This window comes from Aotus nancymaae, unplaced genomic scaffold (assembly GCF_030222135.1).
Source record: "Aotus nancymaae isolate 86718 unplaced genomic scaffold, 86718_ANA_hifiasm-v0.15.2.pri h1tg000064l_1, whole genome shotgun sequence".
Taxonomy (NCBI): Eukaryota; Metazoa; Chordata; class Mammalia; order Primates; family Aotidae; genus Aotus; species Aotus nancymaae.
The window spans coordinates 11,229,522-11,251,862 of record NW_026988479.1 but is presented as its reverse complement, the minus strand read 5'-3'; the positions used below and the strand labels follow the sequence as shown (position 1 = coordinate 11,251,862).

General features: G+C 51.4%; 1 protein-coding gene and 1 long non-coding RNA gene across 3 annotated transcripts; one reads left to right on the top strand and one right to left on the bottom strand.

Annotated features, from left to right (window-relative positions):
• Positions 1–1,937: 1,937 nt before the first annotated feature.
• LOC105705969 (uncharacterized) lies at positions 1,938–16,785 on the bottom strand. 2 transcript variants are annotated; one of them, XR_010338747.1, is made up of 4 exons: positions 16,655–16,785; positions 10,988–11,062; positions 4,458–4,533; positions 1,938–2,680 (listed from the first exon to the last, which is right to left on the bottom strand). It is a non-coding gene; the product is annotated as an uncharacterized LOC105705969 (long non-coding RNA). The 2 variants fall into 2 exon arrangements; XR_001104758.2 differs by lacking the exon at positions 10,988–11,062.
• An 815-nt stretch (positions 16,786–17,600) lies between these two features.
• SMIM32 (small integral membrane protein 32) lies at positions 17,601–17,912 on the top strand. The gene has a single exon (XM_064366240.1). The coding sequence runs from the start codon at positions 17,601–17,603 to the stop codon at positions 17,910–17,912; it is 312 nt and encodes a 103-aa protein (XP_064222310.1).
• Positions 17,913–22,341: the final 4,429 nt, after the last annotated feature.

Genomic DNA, 22,341 nt, shown 5'->3' with positions numbered 1-22,341 from the left:
GGCTGCTGCCTGGCACTGACCCCACACCCCTCAGGTCAGCAGCCCCCACCCCACCCAGCAGACAGGCAGCATGCTGGGGAAACAGAGGACAAAAGAAGACAATTAAATATGCCAAAGAAAGATGTAACAAGTCACTTCTAGGTGTCTGAGGGCAGGTTCAGACACTGGTAGGATAGACAACATATTTAACTTTGCCACTTCCACCCCCACCACCCCAGTGCCTTATCCAGGGATAAAGCAGAGAGATGGCCGGCACAGAAGCCAGAGAGAGGAGGGGGTGGGCTATGGAGCATGTCAGCTTGCTATTACTGGCTGTGACCCCCACTTTGGCTGGTAACAGATCTCACTGTACCCCAGACATGTCTAGCACCTAACTCCAGGGCAGCCAACCAGAGCGCCCACCTCCAGAATCAACAGCAGACCCAACCAGAGCTGCTCTTGGTATTTTCTTGGTTTTATATATAAGTAGCCACCGGGAAAGAAGAGTCCTTCTTCAGTAGGGTTGATGAACAGGAGAATATGAATTTGGGACACGAGTGGACACCCCTCTGCCACATGGAGAGGGACTATCTGCAAATGAAGTCAAAGAGAGATGGGAAATAGAGACAAGAGAGAAGAGGAGATGGGGGGAGGGGGACAGAAGAGAAAAGGAGGGAAAGAGGGAAGCAGAAGGGGGCTGCTGACCCTGGGTGGGGCCCGCCCCAAGGCCCTGCTTCCTGCAGCTTTTCCTCAGGGCGGGTGACCTGTTCCAGAAGCCTTCTTAGCTTCCCCACCAAATGGGTCCCATTTTTGTTTACGCAAATTTGCTCTGGGTTTCTGTCATTTATGTCTTTGGAGTCCTGATGAACACAGAAATGGTGCGATGACTTCTTTACCCTTCCCAACCCTGGGGCTGGTTTTGAGCTTCTGTGGTTGAAGGAAGGAGGGCCAGAAAGTGCCAGGACTGTTTTTCTTGAGATGCGGTGAGATTCTGTTTAATGAGCGAGGGCCAGAAGCTGGTTAAACTGTTTGGGAGATAAGTTGCAAGGCCATGGGGCAGAGCAGGCCTGCTGTGTGGGGCAGAGCACGCCTGCTGTGTGGGGCAGAGCACGCCTGCTGTGTGGGGCAGAGCACGCCTGCTGTGTGGGGCAGAGCAGGCCTGCTGTGTGGGGCAGAGCACGCCTGCTGTGTGGGGCAGAGCACGCCTGCTGTGTGGGGCAGAGCACGCCTGCTGTGTGGGGCAGAGCAGGCCTGCTGTGTGGGGCAGAGCACGCCTGCTGTGTGGGGCAGAGCACGCCTGCTGTGTGGGGCAGAGCAGGCCTGCTGTGTGGGGCAGAGCACGCCTGCTGTGTGGGGCAGAGCACGCCTGCTGTGTGGGGCAGAGCAGGCCTGCTGTGTGGGGCAGAGCACGCCTGCTGTGTGGGGCAGAGCAGGCCTGCTGTGTGGGGCAGAGCAGGCCTGCTGTGTGGGGCAGAGCACGCCTGCTGTGTGGGGCAGAGCACGCCTGCTGTGTGGGGCAGAGCAGGCCTGCTGTGTGGGGCAGAGCACGCCTGCTGTGTGGGGCAGAGCACGCCTGCTGTGCGGGGCAGAGCACGCCTGCTGTGCGGGGCAGAGCAGGCCTGCTGTGCGGCCCAGGGCATGCATGCACCTCAGGGCCAGAGAGAAGAGTCCTTCTGCTCTGCCCAGCTGCCAGCTTTGGGAAGACCCAGAATTGGCAGGTTGGGCATTTCTGTAGGGACAGTGATCCCAGTGAGACATCTCTCAACATGTATGGAGGCAGCAGGTAGCAGAGAGGTGAAGGGGGAGCAAAGCAGAGAGGGTGACAAGGCAGCCAGCATGGTGACCACCATTACCACCCTTGTTTGTGGGGTCACCCCTCGGAGACTCCAGAAATAACCAGGAGACACTGTGAGCAGATCCAGCTTCTAGGTGGTGAGGTTGCTGCTATTAATAGGAAATATAGAGTTTTATTTTGTAGGTAGAGGCTGGCAAAGTGGCTATTCAAGTTACATAAGTACAACTTGATGTTGGTCTTGGGGACTTCCGCTGCTTTCGATGAGTATAGATCATTGAGAGCAGCATGAGTGCCAGCAGCCATACAACTGACTCATAGGGTTTTTAGACCAGTGATGCTTGGGGACTTCTGCTGCTTTCGATGAGTATAGATCGAGAGCAGCATGAGTGCCAGCAGCCATACAACTGACTCATAGGGTTTTTAGACCAGTGATGCTAGCAGGGAGCAGAGACTGCCCCAGACCCAAGCAGGGTCAGTCACTGAGAGAGAGGAAGTGACTTTGGATCATCTCAGTGACAGAACAGAACACAGCCCGAGGGTATCATGCTCAGCTCCAATCAATCACAGAATGGGCACTCCAGCAAAATAGAGCCAGTGGTGCCTTCCTAAACTGCAGAACTCTATTAGATGCCCCCGGAGCCAGTTGAGCCCTGGTGAAGGTGAACATTCGATCTGAGAGCCGAGGCTGCCTTTTAGACTCATCATTACATAAAGACGTTTGCAGTACTACCACTGTGTGTCACCACCAGTGTGAACAGAATGTATATTCTGTGCTTCAGCAAAGGCCATGGAGGTGTCTTCTCATGATATTTTCCTTCAAAGAACACAGATGTTTTGTCCTGGGACTTCCGAGCCTAATGTCCCCAAGCACCAGCTCAGAGGTGAGTTGTTTCCATTGCGCTGAGGCTGCAGGAAGAGGATGGCATAGATCAGTATTCTAGTCTCTCTGGACAGATTTTCAATCTTTCTTCCAAAGAGTAAAAACAGCATTTTCCTGATTCTTAAAGACCTTCCAGCCTGTACTCCCCCTGCCTACATATGACATGGAAGACTCGACCCAAAGTGAAATGTAAGGGATACATTCTGAAACAGGGATCTAAGGGTATGAGGTGAGAACACAGACATATGAGGAAACCAAGGGAACTGTCACTTCCCACACAGCCCGTGTGCACCCACCCATGGGCTCAGACACCTGGCAACTCTAAAAAGACTAAAGGTGTGCCCTAAGCTCACCCACAGGATGTTGCTGGTCATCCTTGGTGCCCCACCACATAGGCAGAGACAAGGAAGGGTATCTGGAGGTGAGAATGGGACCTGGGCCCAAGTGCCTAGGTGCACAGACACAAGGAAAGAAGAGGAGGGGTGTAGAGGGGCCCCAAACTTGTTCCCACACGGGTCCAAGTATGAGGCCCCTCCACTTTGTGGCAAAGACTTAGAGGCAACACAAAGAGATGTGAAGGAGATGTTGGTGGCTTCATCACCAGGGATGGACTCCCACAGGCTGCAGAGAGGCCACCATCAGAAATGCATGTGCAAGAGGCAGTATCTGCACAAAGCCACTCTACTGCCAAGGGAAAATCAGAGACATTGCCCTCCTGCCAGGCCTCGGAGTCTCCTCTTCCCGAGCTGAGGTCACCCAGGGGCATGGACCACCACTGGCACAGAGCAGAGGAGTCTGGGTCTGTGTAACCTCCCCCAAGTCACAGCACAGGCTGCCAAGCACAGGGAACAGCAGGGCCAGCAGCACTGGATCCCAGGGGAGACACATGGTACTGGGCAGATGTTCCATTTCCCAAATAGACACAAATGCCTGGCATGGCTGCTGTTCTGTTCTGTGAAGTGTTTGGGTGACTTCCCAAGAAAGACAGGAAAAGACGGTTGTGGTGAACTAATCCATTGCCCCAGTGAAACACACTTCCCAGTTCTAAGGCCCTTGTGTGTTCCCCTCCCCCAATGACACTAGGCTTGGTTATGGGACTTGTTTTAGCCAATGGAGCATTAGCAAGTATAGCACAAGCAGTGGTTTGACAAGCACATGCCCAGGACAGCTTGTCTTACCACAAGCCAGCCCTTATCAAGAATCTCAGCTAGGATGCTGAATGTTGAGAGGCTGTGTAGAGAGAAATCTTGGAGGTTGAGAGTCCTCTTGTATTTCCAGCCTAGACAAGCTCCCAGCTAAGTGTAGCTGCATAAGTGATTCAGCTCTGCAGAGCAGAAGAACCTCCCAGCTGAGCTTCATCAGCCACAAAATCCTGAGAAATAATAAAGTGTTGTTGCTTTAGGCCATGAAGTTTTGAGGTGGTATGTGACCTGGTAATAACTAAAACAGAGGGGCTGAGGAAGGATCCAGGAACTTTTCATACCATTTTTAGCCTGTCTGTAGGAGATTAATCAATCCCACCCATTCATCCCAAAAGAATGATTTAATTCGGAATTATAAGGCCTGGTGCCTCAAACAACAGCAGCCTGTGAATGCAAATCAGCAGTTGTTTATGAAGCCACAGTCAGGGTTTCCAACCTCCCCAGGTTGGCTTTGATACACTTAAAAAGAAACCCTGTGTCTGGACACCAACAGAAACCGCCCCACCCCCACCCCCACCGCCTGCAAAAGTAGTTCTGGCCATCCCAGAAGTATGCACATTTTGTTGAACAAGCTAAATATAGCCAGTCAACTCAGTCATACCTCAGCTCATGTATCGTAATGTGCGAAGGGCTGGAAGGATCCAATGAACTCCAACTCTGAGGAGCTTGCAGTTTCACTGAAGAGAAAAGAAACAAGCCTGGGAATAGGTAAGCAGATTTGTGAGATTTTAACAAGACTGGCAGGCAATATGAAGGAGAGGTCACAAGGCAGTTGGTGAATTGTTGCCTGATGGACAATAACATCCCCTTCAATTTCTAATCTTACAGCTCTCTGAACACTTTCACATCCCTTATTTCATTTATTTAAAACCAACAGTCCAGTGATATGGGTAGGGCAGGATTCAAGATCCCCTTTTCATAGAAACAGCTTAAGTAGAGCATGAACTGGAAGCTCAATTCCTGGGGTCCTGGGTCCATAAACTGGACTGAGCATAGAATGAGTGCCAATGAACAGAACTGAATGAGAGGAATGCACTTAGGCTAGGCAGCAGATGTAGAGGCACTGTCCCTAGTAGGCAGCCCGGGGAGGAGGGACATTCCTTGTAGGGTATTTCCCAATACAGTCCTGGGACTTCCTCCCTCAGAATCCCTTGACACAGATTGATAATGTAGATTCGATGGCTGAGGGTTGGGCCTAAGAGCCTCTATTTTAAGAGGCCTCCAGACAACTCTGATGATCAACTATATTTGAACACTGGCCACAGAAGGCCCCTTGCGAGATGGCATGGTTATCAGGTCATCTGACTGGTGGACACCAGAGAAGGGACTGCTCCCTATGCCTGGACCAATGCTCCAGCTAGTTCTCTGATCTTCCTTAAGGTGGAACTGATCCAGTTTTGGAAGGATATGTAAGATTTGGGGCCAGGTACAGTGGCTCATACCTATAGTCCCAGTGCTTTGGAAGGCTGAGGCAGGAGGATCACTTGAGCCCAGGAGTGAGAGGCTGAAGTAAGCTATGATCTCACCACTGCCCTCCAGCTTGGGCGAGAGCATGTCTCTAAAAATAAATAAATAAATAATAAAATGAAAATAAAGATTTGGGCATACAGAAAGATAAAGGATAAAGCATTGAAGGCACCAAGGAAAAAAGAAGGGTGAATAGCTCACTTCCACCTTTTCCTATGCTGCATCTCCATGACGCAACAGCATTATTAGGTTAAAAACTCAGCTAAGGGACAGTCAATGCCAACAAGGGTTTGGGATAATAACCCCAGCTCCGGGGATGGCCCCGTCTCCATGTTGTCTCCTGTTTCTCCGAGGCAAGGAAATGTCATTCTTGAAGTGGGGCATGGGCAAGGTCTGCTCCCACTCTTTCCCCGGAACTCAGAACTCACCCAAAGTCAGAAAGCAGAGTGCTGAGGGGGACAACCTGCCCAGGACAGGAGGCTTCCAGGGTGCGCTGGCATTACAGCACCAGGGTGGGGCGGACAGGGCCTCATCCCATCTCATGCCAGCAGGTTCTGCGGACAAAGGTGGCAGGGGGCAAGTGGGGGGAGACAGAATGAGAGAGAGAGAGTGTGTGTGTGTGTGTGTGTGTGTGTGTGTGTAAAGACACTATTAATTTATTACTATAGATAATATTAATGTAGATGATGTATATCAATATTTATTAATATAGATAATATATATCAGTATTTATTAATATAGATAATAAACAGAGCCAGGGACGATTAAAAAGGAGGTGGGGTGGGGGCTCCACTCCTCTTCCTAACTAAACCAACATGGGGTAAGGGCAGAGAGGGAGAAAAAGACACAGGGCAGTGGTGGTGTGGGCGGGGGGCGTCCCTCACATTTGAGATTTATCTTTTATTTCTATCAGCCTTTCCTACTCTTTGTGACTGAAACTGAGCCACTTCCGATCTGTATTAGGAGGAAATGTGCTGCTTATGCGTGCATAATTAGACCCAGGTAATTTGCTCTTTAATAATCAGCAGACTTATCCCACCAGCCCACTAAACCTCCCCCAACTGCCTGCTTGCTTCTATTTTCATCCCTGTCCCCTCCCAGGTGGGGATCCTTTAAAGAGGCCCAGCTGGTTTGTCATCCTTTTCCTTTCTTTCCAAATGGTCCTACTGGGGCCCTCGAGGGTGCTCCTTTCCCTTCTGATTCAGAGTAAGGTTCTGAGCCAAGGGTCTAAGGAACCAGAGAAGCCGATTCCGGGAAAGGGCGCTATTTCAGGAGCCTGGACAGTGAGCAAGCCCAGCCCACTTTCCCTCTAGCTCAGCAGAGCCCGGCGGGACCCTCCCACCTGCAGGGAGGAGACCATCTCCAGGAAGCCAAAAATGATGAGAGGGTTCTCTTCCTCCCGTCTCTCAAGTGGGCGCAGGGAGGACAGAAAATTACCCTTTGCGATGTTACTGCCGCTGTCATTGTGACTTGAGGCCCAGGGCTCCAGACTCCCAACTGAGCACACTGCTCCGTCCCCTCCGGCCCCCAGCCCACCTCTCGGCCAGTGCCCAGGCTTCTGCAGAGGGGACTGAAGGAAGCAAGAGGGCCCAGGAGACAGGGGAGAAAAATTAAAATGCAAATTACTTTTGCTGTTTTGTTTTATACTGTTTCTTTAAAAACATTATTCTCATTACAAAACTAAACCATGGTCACTGGAGAAATTTCCAAAAACCTCAGCATTCAGAAAAGAAAAAAATGAAAATCACTCTTAATCCAGCCACCCAGAGATAATTACTAGGAGGTATTTGCTTGTGGTTCTCTTTACATATTTATATAAATCTTAATCCACAAACTCAAGCGGGTAAGAAATGAAAGATTTAGTCAGTCTCTGTTAGGAGCCCCCTTCCCCTCATTCCTCGAAGGTGGTAGAAATCTCAGCCCAGTTCTGAGTCCCACACCCACTTTCCTGATCCTGTGATAAATTCCGCAGGCTTAAGGCAGGCGATCATCCCACCCACAGCCCTCTCTGCCTGTGCAGGCATCCACCAAATCTCTGTTGTCTGTCTGCTTCCTAAAGGTCAATCCTGTGGGTCGCTGCTGCACGAAACCTCATTCTCATCAAAGACAGCCTCAGAACGCCTGCTTGCCTCTTTCACGCCCTTCTCAGAGCACTGACTCAGAAGCCCTTCTGTCTCCAAATCATTTTGGAGCCGGAGGCAGCTTGCTGTGGCCCCTCAGCACTTCATGTACACTGAGGTGAGCTTGCAGGTGTTATAGTGAACCCCAAGTTTCTCTTCAAAGAATCAGTATGTCAGTATGTTCAGCTCTCTTACTCTTCAATTCTCGATTTTAAAGTTTAACTTCCTTGTAATTCCAGTAAACAACCTTCTCCACCGGTTCTAATCAGTAGTTCACATCTGTTCCCCCTCCCCCTGGCTCCATCCTGACTCATCCTGGTCACCTAGGTCTCCCCACCATCCCCCACCCATAACCAAAACACCTACCCTGCAACTCCAGCTCAGACCCCTGCTCTTTTTAAAATAGCTAATCAGGATTAGTCTAGCTTGTGCGGTCTAACCCTAGCCAACAGGGGAACGACACAGCAGTAGGGACGACCCCTGTCCGGTATAAGTACCTCTTCCCCCCTTGTCCAAGCGTGCGGTGGCCATCATTGCTCCATCTGTGCACTGAACCCTTCTATAGAAGTAAACCGCCTTGCTGGGAGGATTTATCTTCGAGTGCTATTTCTTTTGCAGCATCGAAATTTTACTTATAACAAAGGCATGTATGAGGTGAGCTTGCAGGAATGATCTGAGGGCTTCTGCCTTCTTAGGGCTCTACCTGAGAATGATATTTACCATCTTCCTCTGCATCCTGATCCCCCAAACTATATGGTCTTCTGTCATCTCTCCCAAGGCAGAAAACTCTTCTAGCCCCTCTCAGAGACCTACTCACATCTAAGGTCTCCTTGCGTCCCCGTGAACTCTCTTCTCCTCACCTCCTGCTCTACCCTGCCCCAAGATCAGGGAGATTCTTTTCTAACTTTAGAGATGAGAAATTTTGGTCTTATGCAGGATTGCCATAGAAAGTTGAGCAGTGTGTGCACTCCACAACAGGGAAATTAAACATGCCTAAGGACAGGGCACCTTTTTGTAATTCGCCCAAAGGTGCCACGTGTGTGAGCCACAGTGCTGCCCTTACTCATCATGTCTTGCTCCAAACCTATACCCAGGTCTAGACTTTTGAAACTCAAAAGCCAATAATTTGACTGTTTTGTTAGCTGAGTCCTGCAACATCCTCTCTTCCCTGAAGCAATTAATATTGAGCAGTCTGGCCGCTGTCTGGCTGCAAGAAAGGACCACAGGTGTCAGGAAACACAGGGGGATGCCTTGGTTAATATTTCACAATATCATGCACAAATGTATATGCCCATTTGCAGCTCCAAATGCTAGGTTGAAATCTCTAAGGTTAGGGACCAAAACTTGCATTTTTAAAACCATGCCAGGTAATTCTGAAGGGGCTGGGGGAGAATTCCCATGCAAAGAAATCGAGATCAGTCCCTGAAGAACTGCTATCCCCAGCCCTTCAGCTCCCGTTGGGGAGCTGTGGGTGACGCTTTTCTTGCCTGGATGGGTGAATTCAGGGCTGAGAGGGCCAGGATGGATGGTGGCTTTTCTTATCTTAAAAAGCCCTGTACAACCTCAAGTATCTTCTTGTTTTCCCAGTTTGCCTCTAGCTGAGATGTTGAGACCATCCGCTCACTAGTGAGTCCCAGAACCACTTCTGGGGGAGTGCCATCTTAAAGGCTCTCTAAAAGGGGCCAGGCTTTCTCTAGGAAGGGCCATCCAGCCCACTCCTCCCATCCACAGGTAGCCCACAAGCAGCCTCCTACTGGACAGAAGCGGGAGAAGCGCCTTCCCCAGCAGAACTGTAGTGCAGAGAACCCCATATGCCTCCCCAGAGGAAGCCTTCCAGGATGAAGACAATCTCACGTCTGACCTGGGAGCTGAGAGGAGCATGTTGAATTTCTATTGCCTCAGCATAAAATGGCAATGCTAATGTAGTTTCCAATTTAGGTTTTAAAATGCCACTTTAAAGGACAGCTTCAGTTCTCTCACTTAAAACTTTTTAAAAATAATCACATTTCCTGATGAATCAGGACATGGCATATTCATCCTTTCCTCCCCATCAAGGACTCACAGAGCAAAAGGGATCCTTCCCCAGACCTTTGATGACCAATGTGCACCACTTACTTGGTTAGGGGGCTTTTTCTGCCCGACACCACATCCATAGCCCCTTCTGCCTGGGGCTGCTGAGCAACCAGTCACAGTTCTGCCACACCCCGTGACATGTGCTGCCCAGTGACAGGGCGGGAGGAAGGACTGGGAAAGAAATGAGAGCTGCCTGGATAGCAGCCAGGGGCGAGGTTTGAAGCTGGGGGTGGGTGGCTGTAGGGAGAGACTTATCCAGACAAGAGAACAAAGATCCCTAGTAGTTTTATCAAAGAGAAACCAAGGGGTTGGATTTTCTTTTTGAACTTTGGGAGGAAAAGAAAACATAATTTCACACCCTGGAGAAATATGCACCTGAATTTTGTAAACCTGGATTTTCTTCCTCTTTCTAGTCAAGGGTAGAAATTCTCCCTACCCTTTCAGTGCACATGGGGGGCGGGGAGGGGCATAAAGAGTGAACGTGGTCCAAAGGATGTCTCTCTGATCCCAGGCTCCCATTAATTTGGGAAGCAACCTCAGGATTTGTGCCCAGGAAGACAGGGCCCCTCAAAGGAAAGAAGACCTTTCTCTAGAGGACTGGGTTTGTAGGCTTCACCTGGTGTTTGGGTAGGGATGGGGTGAGTAGGAAGTGGGTGCCTGTCCTTGCAGGACCAGGAATAATCCCGAGAGGGAAGTCAGGCTCCTAGCTGCCCGCCTAAGCCCTCAGCTCAGGAGAGCTCAAGCCTGCACCTCCTGCTGCTGGCTCTCCCAGCCCCAGCCCCCCACAGCTAGCCCAGACCCCTGACTCCTGAGGATGCAGAGAAAAGGCAGGTCCCCAGTCCTAGAGCTTCTTGCTGACTCAGACCAAGTCTTTCTAGCTGGTCCTGCCCCCAGCCATGGGTGGGGTTACAAGTCAACGGGACCATTCCCTGGCCTCCCAGCCAGCCTGCCCCTGAACCCTAAAAAGGTGGTGATGTCCCTTCCCAGTCCTTCCTTTGTGGCCAAAAGCCAATCTGGATAGTTTTGTTTCTATTTTGAAGCTTTGTCAGATCTTTTACATTTTCATTTCATTTTGATTCCATATCTCATTCTAAATAAATATTCACTTTAAAACCTAATTATTTGCTCTTATTCTCAGAGAGGGCCCCTAAGAGGTATAAGCCACAGATTCCAAAAATCCTAGAACTGTCCCAAGGATGGACCACAGGGTGAGTGAAAGACAAGAGGCAGCTATAATCTCAGTCTCCGGCAGTGGGGCTCTGGGCCTGGGCCCTAACCAGCCCTGTGGAAATATTGATGGCAAGAAGAAGGAGAAGGTCCAGCAGAGATGACAGCCCAGGACACACGTGGGCCTCACACCGCTGACCACAGACATGAAGCTCTAGCCACACGGGTGTCTGCTTGACACCCTGGGCTCCAACTTCAGCCCAGACTCAGAGGCCCAACCCTAGAATGAGGACATCACTCTTACCCTGAAAAGACTCTGAATGTGAGGCACATAGTCAAGACCAACAGTCATCAGGTAGGGACGGCCCGGGTCCATCCCCTAAAGAGAAGGTAGAAAGGAAGGGTTAGTTGGGGCCACAGGCTGGGAAAGAAGGCTTCCTAGAGGGCTGAGTCTTGTTGGGACTTCAACCCTGGTACCTGCCCCTTCCTCTAGGACCTGACAGCCTTTTGCAGAGGGTCACCAGCCCTAGCCTCAGCAGAGGAAAGACGACTCCATGCTTGGCTAGCAAGGGCAACAGTGCCACCAGCTTCATACATCCTGCCTGGCAGGAGGGCTCCTAACAGGTAGAGTTTGCTTAGGAACTCCTTATGGCCAGGCCGAGACACTTTGAGCTTGAGGCTCTTCTTCCCAAGTCCTTCCTTCCCTCTCCTTCTCAGGGGTCAGAACAGTACTGGGACCTGAATGCTCTCCCCGCTGCCCCTTGTTCTTGACCCCTTTTTATCCATCGCAGCTGTTTCCCCTAATACATCTCCTGCATGTGCTTCTTGGAGGACCTGAGATGACACTGAGCCAGACTGAATTTTTTTCTTACAGTAATCAGAATAATTAAACAAGATTAAAAGACAGAAATTTTGTCATTCTATGATTCATGATGTTTAATGCTGTACCCATCCACTACTTAAAGTAACACGGCATCCCACTTGAAGTATTCATGCCAAATTTTAGAAAACGCAACCCTAGACAAAAACAAACTTTTCCTGAAGGCGCTCTTTTGCCCTGGCCTCACTACCAAGTTCCAGACCTTTCCATGAAGCAGTTCTGCATCAGTGCCACAGATGAGTCAGGGCCTCTAAAGTAACTCCACACACCTGCTCCCAGCCTTGCTGCCTGTCTCCATTTCTGGGTCTAAGGCACTCCTTCTGGCCCCTAGTCTCTCCATAAGTGTAACCACAAAAGCCAGGTCCCCATCCTGGAAGTCCAGGGACAGGGACCTGAGGATGCCAGCCAGACTACCAGGTGCCCCGAGCCTGGCAACTGATCCCAAACAACAGTCCCGTTCCCAGTCTTTGGCCATATACTGGCTCTATCCCAGCTTTAGGCTCCTTTTCAGTTCTTGGCCAGAGTGTTGGCATATCCCTTAATATGCAATGACCCCACCTATGACCCCACCCAACACCTCTAGTTGAGCTCAGGCAGCAGGAGGAATGCAGTTTCGCCACCATGCAAACCTCTGCCCTTTCCAGAGAAGGTGAGGTGATTGGGCCCAGGGGGTGATGATCAGTCTATCAGTCCCAGGATTCTGCAAGTCTTGAGTCACTGTAACCTACCTGGCTTGAGGTTATACTGCTAAGGGGACACAGAGAGGCAGATGAGGTCACATGTCATTGGGATCCTGGAGAAAGATGTTGAGGTATTAACTAATGAGTGGTGAGACCTGATTCAAAAATAAATGGCACACCATTCACCAGCCTGGTGAATCTCGAAACTGACTCTCTCCATGCGTCATCTGATCTGGCCAAAAACTGGCAGGCCGGCAGGACCAGAGGACAGAACCAGAGACACTCTTTCTGGGATAGGAGACAAAGCCAGTTCAGGAGCTCTCTCCTTGCAGAATCCTTTCTCCCTCACACCTCATATGCTCTCCAGTTACCCCACTCCACTAACCAAACTGCAGCCAGTTTGAAAGCCCTGGCAAGACCATTCTCCAAGCCTCCTATGGACTATTCTCATTAGGGAAGCTGCTTCCTTCCAGAGTGTGGGCTTGTGCTACTTGCCATTTAGTTCTCTGCTTTTTGAGATGGAGTCTCACTCTGTTGCCCAGGCTGGAGTGCAGAGGCACAATCTCAGCTCACTGCAACCTCCAGGTTCAGGTGATTCTCCTGCCTCAGCCTTCTTAGCTGGGATTACAGGCACGTACCACCCTGCCTGGCTAATTTTTGCATTTTTAGTAGAGACAGGGTTTCACCATCTTGGTCAGGCTGGTCTCGAACTCTCCTGACTTTGTGATCTGCCCGCCTTGGCCTCCCAAAGTGCTAGGATTACAGGCATGAACCACTGGGCCTGGCACCACTTAGTTCTTAAAATGGTCATTCTAGGCTGGGCACAGTGGCTCACACCTGTAATCCTAATACTTACAGAGGCCAAGGCAGGCGGATTACTTAAAGTCAGGAGTTAGAGCCCAGCCTGACCAACATGGTAAAACCCCATCTTCACTAAAAATACAAAAAAAAAAAAAAAAATAGCCAGGTGTGGTGGGGAGTGCCTGTAATCCCAGCTACTCAGGAGACTGAGGCAGGAGAATCACTTGAACCCAGGACGCGGAGGTTGCAGTGAGCCAAGACCGTGCAACTGCACTCTAGCCTGGACGACAGAGCAGGACTCTACCTCCAAAAGAAAAAAAGTCATTCTAAAATGTAACCTTAAAGTCACCAAAAACTATGGTTGCCAAAGCCATCTAAAACAAACAAACAGAAAGCCATTTCCAGGGATGATGATTTGAAAAACAAACAAAACAGTTCTGCAAGCAAGGGCATCATCAGCATTCTCAGAGGAAGTGGCCATTCCATTTTCCAGCAGACTAACACCCACACAGGGAAAACCCAGCCAGCAGCAACAAACTCCAACCTTCAGACAGCAACTTTTCACCTTTGATCTTCACCCCCAGCTTCTGCGTGACGCTGAGTAGTTTAATAATGATTCCCTTGGCGTGTGGAAGAAACAGAAATAGCTCCACCAGGCACTGCAGGCCTGCATGGCACAGTTTATGAAATCCTGGGGCTCTAATGCTTCCAGTCTCCCAAGTTTCCATTAAACAGCTGCCAAATGGCTCTCGCTGGCAGGAAAGGCACCCTTGCCTTGCCTCCCTCGGTTTCTCCGCAGACAGGTCGGCAGGGAAGGAACGTGTGTCACTCAACAACTACATAATGGGAAAGAGGTTGCCCTGAGGTCCCAGCCCTGTGACCTCTGCCTGTCAAAGCCAACCTCTAAGCGCCTTTTTATAATCTTTTCCAAAGACTTAAATGTATGGGTACACAAAGCTCCCTTAATGGAAGGTCGCTCTGGCTTGTATAAAGAGCTGTGTAAACTTCATCTCTGCATTTACTCAGTACCAGCCTTGTTTAATTTCCTGCCCGGGGATGTGCAGGGAACGTGACTGCCCTCTCAGGGCCCGGAACATCTTTCAGAAAAGAAACAGTACCCCCCAACTTCAGGGCCCCTCAAAAAGGCAAAATACCTCCTCCAACTGTACTAAAAGGGAAGGCAGTTTGACCACATCCTCTCTGTCGAGTTTCTCTTTAGAAAAGGCAGCTTCAGACTGAGTGGACAAGCACAGACCACAGTTGGAGGGTCCCCTGCACCATGACCAGCTGTGTGATCTTGGCAAGTGACACCGGGTTCTGGTTTTCTCCTTGAGAAAATGAGGGTGATAGCAGTGCCTATCACAGGCTGCTATGGGGAGAAAGATGAATGCTAAGCTCCCACCCCCAAGAGCTCAGCTTGTGGTAAGAGTGTCGGGAATGGTAGCTACCAGAATCATTCTGCCATGGTGGGTGGTTCATTACACTGGCTAAGGGCATGGACTCTGGAGCTGCTCTCCCCACATCCGAGCCCCAGCTTCTTCATTCACAGGTGGGAGACCTTGCATGTGTCGTTTCTATAAAATGCAGCATGGGAACAGCAGCAGCTGTGGGGAAGGAATGAGCAGTGTTGGGGACACCAGGTTCAAAGATTTCCCTGCCCTCCACCACCACCACCATCCCTGTCCCACCACCATCCCTGTATTGCCACCATGAGCAGTGGAGATGCAGGGACCTTCCATCCACACCAAACCCTTTGCAGACACCCTACTCCACACCATTTCCTGGATAATCACAGCATGTTTCCAGAGGAGGACCAGAAAAACACTTATTTACCATCACCCCACATTTTACAGCTCCAAGAGCTGAGGCTTGCCCCAGATTACACTTAGAGCCTCCCAACTGAGCTGCCTGGCATTAGTAAGCCCCCCTCCTGGGTTCATACCTGGGGTCATCATGGAGCTGAGAGAAAGTGGGGGAGGCAGGCCATGCCACTTCCCATATAGACCCCAGGAGGAAATTCCAGGCCAAACCCCAAACTGAGCTACCCAAGTCCTGCATTCTTCCTTTCCCAGGACCCAGGAAGTTACTGACAGCAGGAACATCACCTCCATTCAAACTCCCTCCATCCAACGCACGACCTGAGTCTCCCCATGCCTGAAAGTGCTGGTGAGAAGGCCTGTTCTGGTTTTACATAATGATCTCTATCCTGCTGGCTGAGAAAAACGCTGTCTGAAATAGGTTAAGTCTTCAGAGGAAGGGACTCGCTCATCTCCTGAGCAGCCCACTGCCACTGCTGCTGCTACATCTCTGATACATGGTGGCTGTCCTGTGCTAACACGATAAGCCCAGGCCCCTCTCAGAGCCAACTTTGCTATCTGGAAAATGAGGCATTGGCAGCAGCCAAGTGGAGGGGCCCAAAATCCTGTGCCCTGGATGCAGACTAGGCAGCCCCCCAGGACCAAGGGGGATCCCGTCTGGGATGGTGATTGGGTAGATGGTCAGTGTTGAATCCTGCCAGGCCCTGCTGAAACCCCCACAGGCCCATCTGTGGGACTAAGTGAAAAACACCTTAGAGTCAGGACTTGGAACCACAGTTACAACCTAGACAAAGAGCTCACGGAGGCGATTCTGCCAGGGGGAGCAGGGATTTGTGAGGATGAGCTCTGGCCCGGGTCTGCCTTGCACACCCTGGTTGTTCTTGTTATGCTGGTGGCCAGGCATGAGGTGCAGTGGGAAGAGAGAATAACGAACTCATCTACTCATCTTTCTACTGGCTCACTCAGACAGTGTCACCAAGCTGTCCCCACGTACTGCACCCCTTGATGGGGGAAGAGGAAAAGAGGAGAAAGACACAGATGTGAACTTGGCTGACCCTTTGAGGGTCTCTGACAAGTGACCAGACAACAGGGCTGGGTCTAGGGTGAGCGGGGAGGCATGTGGGGCAGTACCAACCCTGCACTTGTGGACTCTGAGAGCAAGTGTCTCATTCAGTATTGTGCCCTAGGCTATTCAACCACCTCCCCCTAATTCTGGCCCTGAAAGAAAATGACAGACCAGGGGTAAGGGGTAGGTGCTTGTTGAGAAGTGCAGGGGCTGTGGTGGTCCAGGGCAGTGGTTCCCACTCTAGTGTGGGGGGCCTGGAAGACTTCTCAGAGGAAGTGAGCAGTTTGTATTCCTGGGAAAGGAGACACCTCCCTACTCAATCCAACTGACTGCCCGCCTCTGTCCTGGCCACCTCGCCTTTCCAGGGCTGCCAAGGGCGGGGGGGGCCACTGCCAGTGCCACGCCCTCCTCTTGCCCCTCTGTGCCCAGGCAGAACAGGCAAAGAGGAGCTGAACATTCGTGCACATAGTGCAGGAAGCACACAGACCAGCAGGACGCAGCCGGAGAGGGCACGAGGCCCATGGAACCAGTCCCGGCTTAAATACGCTTGTCTGGGGGCGCATCTGCACACCCTTGGAGGTCGTGTGCCTGGCCTGAGCTACCCAGCAGCCAGTGGGCACTTGAAGCAAACCAGGTCATGTCTGGAGGGAGCCTGTCAAGGAGGAGAACGAACTCAGGGCAGGTGTGCACGCTTGGCTGAGCCTTGTCTCTGAGTTGGTTTGCTTACCTCAACGGTTTGTCCCTGTTTGGCGTGCGGCTCTGTTCATAGGTCTGTAACTGTATCTTTGCCCGTCAGTCTTCCTGTGACCCTGTGCTTTCCTCTCTCTCTTGCTCTCGCGCTCTCTCTTTCTCTCTCTCTCTCTCTCTCTCTCTTCCTGTCTTTGTCCCTCTGTCCGTGAGTGATGTGAAGCCGGGCAGGGGGCAGTCGCAGCCGAGTCCTCTCTTGCACTCATTGGTTCGCAGCCGTTCCCCCGGGCAGCCGCCGCCAGTCCCGCCCCTCCCCCGCACCCCCGCCCGGGACCCGAGCGCGCTCAGAGCCGCCGGAAGGCTCAGTCTCCTGCTCAAGACAGGAGCGCAGCAGCCGGAGCGAGTGGGGACAAGCTCGCTGCACACCGGGCATCTCGACAGGGACCCGAGGCTGCAGGACTGCTCCGAGACGCTGCGGTGGCGGCGGCGCCGGAGGACGCGGAGGACTCGCGGGCCACCCGCCCTCCGTGCGCTCTGTCACCGGGCACTGAGAAGAGACCCCGGGCTGCAGCTGCACTCTCTGAGTACCTCTCACCCCCGCCACAGCCCCGAGGCGCCCGGCACCTGGAGCTCACTGGAGCTGGGGGTCCGAGCTGAGAGGGCTGCTTACTGTAAAGCCGCAAGACGACTCAGTGATTGGGACTGGGACCTCTGTCCTGCTGGAGAAGGCGAGAAGAGGCGCCGGCACAGAACTGTCCAGCTCCGAGCGCTGGGGTCCGCCGGCCGGCAGGGAAGGCAGCTGAGCGCGGAGGCGAGTGAGCGGACACGTCCCAGGTCTCTGCAGCCCCTTCTGGCCCCAAGGCACCGACTCTCGGTCAGTTTTGCGCGGCGGGGCGGGAGGGGCGCGCCATGGATGCGCCGGGTCGCGCCAGTCTGCTGGAGGCGAAGTGAGGCGATCCGGCTGGGGTCAGTGGGACCCGGGGGCCATGTACGGCGACCTATTCAACGCCACGGGCGGCCCCGAGGTGGCGGTAGGCAGCGCGCTGGCGCCGGGAGCCACGGTCAAGGCAGAAGGCGCTTTGCCGCTGGAGCTGGCCACTGCGCGCGGTATGCGGGACGGCGCCGCCACAAAGCCCGACCTGCCCACCTACCTGCTGCTCTTCTTCCTGCTGCTACTCTCCGTGGCGCTCGTCGTCCTCTTCATCGGTTGCCAGCTGCGCCATTCGGCCTTCGCCGCGCTGCCCCACGACCGCTCGCTGCGCGACGCCCGCGCGCCCTGGAAGACGCGGCCGGTGTAGTGTGGGACTGAGCCGCTGCTGCCGCCGCCAGGAGGCCCGTCCTGACCACGCCAAGACAGCCGGCTTGAGCCGGGTAGGGAGGGCATGACTCCGGGGGTCGCTGGCCCATGGGAACACCGCGCCCTGACCCAAAGACCATTCCTGAACTAGAGTGGCAACCCGGGGGAAAGGGAGACCGAGAGGTCGGGAGGCTGTGTAGGGTCTCAATTCCATTACCTATAGGTACCGTAGTTCTGATCCCCTGGCCTAATCCCCTTCCTGACAGAGGGTCCAGTCGGAAAACCTTCCTAAAAGACTGCGCGCCAGCCCCGGCGCAGGAGGCTTGCTCACCGCCTGCTGACTTCTTTACTTGGCACACGGAAGAGACAGGAACCATGAGCGTGCAACTAGCCTGGAGCTACCTGTCAGGACTCGCAAGCCCTGTGGCTGTCTCCCCACACCTGCTACCGCCTCTCTTGCTCCTTGACACCGAGAATGACCCCACTAGGATCCGACTGGGAACTCACCCTGAACTTTGGAAGGTTGGCAATCGGGGGCCGCGTCCCCTGGGGGAAATGACAGGACGCGGGGTTCAGTGGATCCTGCCCAGGTCTAAGGACCCAGTCCCTTATTTGCGCACGGGCAGTGGGAGGTCGGTGGAGAGGAGCAGGGTCCCACCGCAGTCGGGGATACACGTCTCACATCTTCATGGGCCGCATTTCTATAATAAAAACTCACCCAATTAGACCAAGTGCTGAGAACGTGCTGGTAATTGTTTGCGCCGCTTTGGAAAAAGGGATAAGGGGAGATCAATCCCGAGCAGGAGACCCAAGCGAGGAGGGTGAATGTCCGACGCCCAGGACATTTTGATAATACTTCCTCCTCTTCAGCTTTTCCCCAGGTCAGTTACTTCCTCGGGGAAGTTTTTAAAGGGTGGTCCTCAGGGAAAATTGCTGCCAGAGCTGCTGAATAAATTCCCATTCACAGGGTGCCTGAGGACCCTTTCTGCAGGGCATTTCCTTCCACCTGGCATCTTCCCTTTTGCTCTGAGCTTCCCTCTGCCTGAAACCCCTGAAGAGCCATGTCTGGACCAGAACCATCTGGTGAAGGAATACCCTGAAGGTCAGGTGGTAAAGCAGCTGCCCAGCACTTCCTCCCAAAGGAGATGGGGACCTGCCCTGGAGAACATGGCAGGAGGGAAATGGATGCATAAACCCAGCAGAGGAAAAACAACTTCAAAAAACTTGAGAGGAACTAAAAAGGCTTGTGAAAACCTTAACCAAAGTTAATCCAATTCTAAGTAGTCTTTTCATGGGGCTTTAAAATAATTTCAGGAGTCACCTGGCTCAGTGGGGCACTAGAGCTTAGAGCAGGTTTGACTGAAAAAGAATCTGACAGACTGTCTAATCCAGTCATTCTAACCCATGCCAGGGTCACTCAGGCTTTGGCAATCTGAAGAAAATCAAGGACTCTTGCCCCTGGCCAAATGCATACAGGCACAAAATTCTGCAACAATTCTAAGGGTTGTGACACTGAAACTGGCTCCTGAGGCCAGACTGAGGTTGGGGAAGAGATTGGCCAGGGCTCCTAAGGCCCAGTCCAGCACAGCACAGCCCAGCCCACCACTTCTCCTCAGTCAGTGTCCAAGATTCCCTCCTGGCTCTTATCTGGGAAGCACCGGAGAGGAGGCATAGAAACCAGAAAAGCCTCCCTGGGCTTGATTCTCCATGTCTTCCAGAACTAATACCCGCCAGGTCCTAACAGTGCCAATTCTATGATCACCTTATATGGCATTTTAGCTTAGTCTTAGGAAAGGTAGCCAAACCTCTCCAGCCTACAATAAAGGTAACCCAAGCTAATCTGCATGAACCTTGGTGGCAGAGAGGACTAGATGGAAATAAATGTGAGAAATATGAGGGCCCCTGGCTGGCATACAAAATCACATGGTGCTGAAATGGGGGACCCTTCAGCCTTGGTCTAAATGGAACCAAGTTACTCAGGTTCACCCTGCTGGCAGGTTCACAGTGCTGGTCAGTTCACTTACTGACCCTGTGTGCTTTGTAGATTCCAGGTCTATGCAAGCTCAATTACCTAGAAATTTACTCCCAAAGTGTCTATTCATTTGAAGTGCTTGTGAGGACTTGTGAAGGGGTAGGAGACTAATGCAGAGGAAGGGTATTCCTCCACCACATGTCCTGATAGCCAGATCTGAAGGTATTATGCAGAGTGGTCAAACGTACAAGCTCTGGAGTTCAAATGCCTGGCTTTAAATCCCAGCTCCACCTCTCACTAGCTGTATGGCCTCATGCAAATAACCTATCTGAGCCTATTTCCTCATCTGCAAAATGGGTACTGTATCACCTAGCTCTATAAGATTGAATAATAAACAGTATAACCAAAGTTATTATAACCAATAATAACATGCTAGCATAATGCTTGTACAAAGTGAGTGTGCAAATGACAGCTATTTCTATTACTGAGCTATAGGCTTGATGCAGCACTGCTGCTGGAAGAAGCAGACCCCACCAACAGGATGTGCTCTCACTAGAGCCCACTGTCTTCTGTGACCACAAACAAATGCAAGGACTGGTTCCTTCATGGGAGAACATAAGAAGATGACTGGCTTAGGATTCACCTGTAGTTCCTGGGCCCTCCAGGAGGCTTTTGGGATCCCTTAAAAAGATACTGGCATAAGGCATCAAGGGGTTAAAGCCAAAAAGTACTAAGATAAACACAACTTGGAAAGCATCTCTTGATGTCTCTACAGTGTTGCAGTGTTCTCAGCCACCTAAGCCAAAGGCTTGGCCACTTCAAATGAACAGACACTTTGGGAATAAATTTCTGGGAAATTGAGGCTGCACGGACCTGCAACCTAGAAAGCACACAGGGTCAGTAAGTGAACTGACCAGCACTGTGAACCTGAGTAACTTGGTTCCTTTTCTAGGATAGTATTGCACTGGCTAAGGGGTAATGGGTTCTTTCTCATGTTGAACTCAGCCCTAGATTCTCTCCCCGGCAGCAGGGATGTGGCTGAATTCACATCTGCCCTCTACGGATGTTTAAAATAAGTGGACTACAATGTGATGATTGAACATTTAGATGGTATTAAAATTGAATGCATATGTCTTCCCTAAATTCATATGTTGAAGCCCTAATCCCCAGAGTGGCTGTATTTAGAGTAAGAAAGTAAAGTTATATGAAACCATAAGGGTGGATGCCTGTTCTGGTAAGTTTAGTGTCCTTGCAGGACCGCATACAGCTCTCAACTCTGGCCAGGTGCAGGCACTGAGAAAAGGCCATGTGAGGACACAGTGAAAAGACGGTTATCTGCAAACTAGGAAGAGGGCCCTCACTAGAAACTGACTCAGCCGGAACTTTAATCTTGGAGGACTTGTAGCTTACAGAACTGTGAGAAAATAAATTTCTGTTTAAGCCACCCAGTCTATGGTATTTTGTTGAAGCAGCCCAAGCTAAGACATGACTATCTGGGAGTAGACATCTGTGCATACACATCCTCCTGCCCTTTGCTCTCCCACCAGTTCCAAGATGCCTTGAAACTACCTTTGGAGAGCAGGGCATGGCAGGCGAAAGATAGGAATAGGGCCCATGTCACAGGTGTTTGGGTTCCTCTGCTATAACCAGCCACTGTGAGCAGCCAAGAGGGTGGAGGAAAAGACATTATTTACGGTGGGAGTTGGGGGATAGGCTAGAGATCACAGTGGGGAGGTAGCTGCAGATGGTAGGAGCCAAGGAGAGGTAGCACAGTGGTGACCAAGGGCCTGAGTCCTGGAGCCAATGACCTGAGCTTGATCATCCACTCTATGCCTTCATATTTCTGAATTTCTGATAGTCTGTTTTTTCATTTGTAAAATAGAGATAACAATACCTGCTTCACAGGATTTTCAACATGGAGTGAAGCATTATTGGTAAAGTGATTAGCTCGTGTTTGATATGTAGTAAGTGCCCTGAATGTGAGCTATCATTATGAACCATGGTGGCCATTTCAGAAGTGCTTGCAGTGGTACAAACACCTGCTTTCTGTCAATGACCTGTCCTTTGTCAGGCGTGTGCTATCAGGAAACAGTAAACAGGTCTGTACTTCCCAATAGGTATGCCCAGAGTTGAAGGACAGCTATTCTGGGTCTCTCCTCACTTTGCACTTTCCCCCTAAACTATCTCATCCACTCTCATGGCTCTAGTTGCTTCTCGGATGACTCTCTCCACACTATCCCTGAGCCCACTCAACACCTCCATTTGGGTATCTCATAGGAAACTTCAAACTCAGCAAGTCTAAAACTCATCATCTTTCTGTCTAAATTAGATCCTCCTTCAGTCTTCTCCATCTGAATAGACTGCACCAGCATACGGCTGCCCAAAGGAAAAAAGGCATGGTGGTCATTCTTGACCCTAAACTCTTCTTCATCCTCCAATATGTAATCCCTCCCCGCCT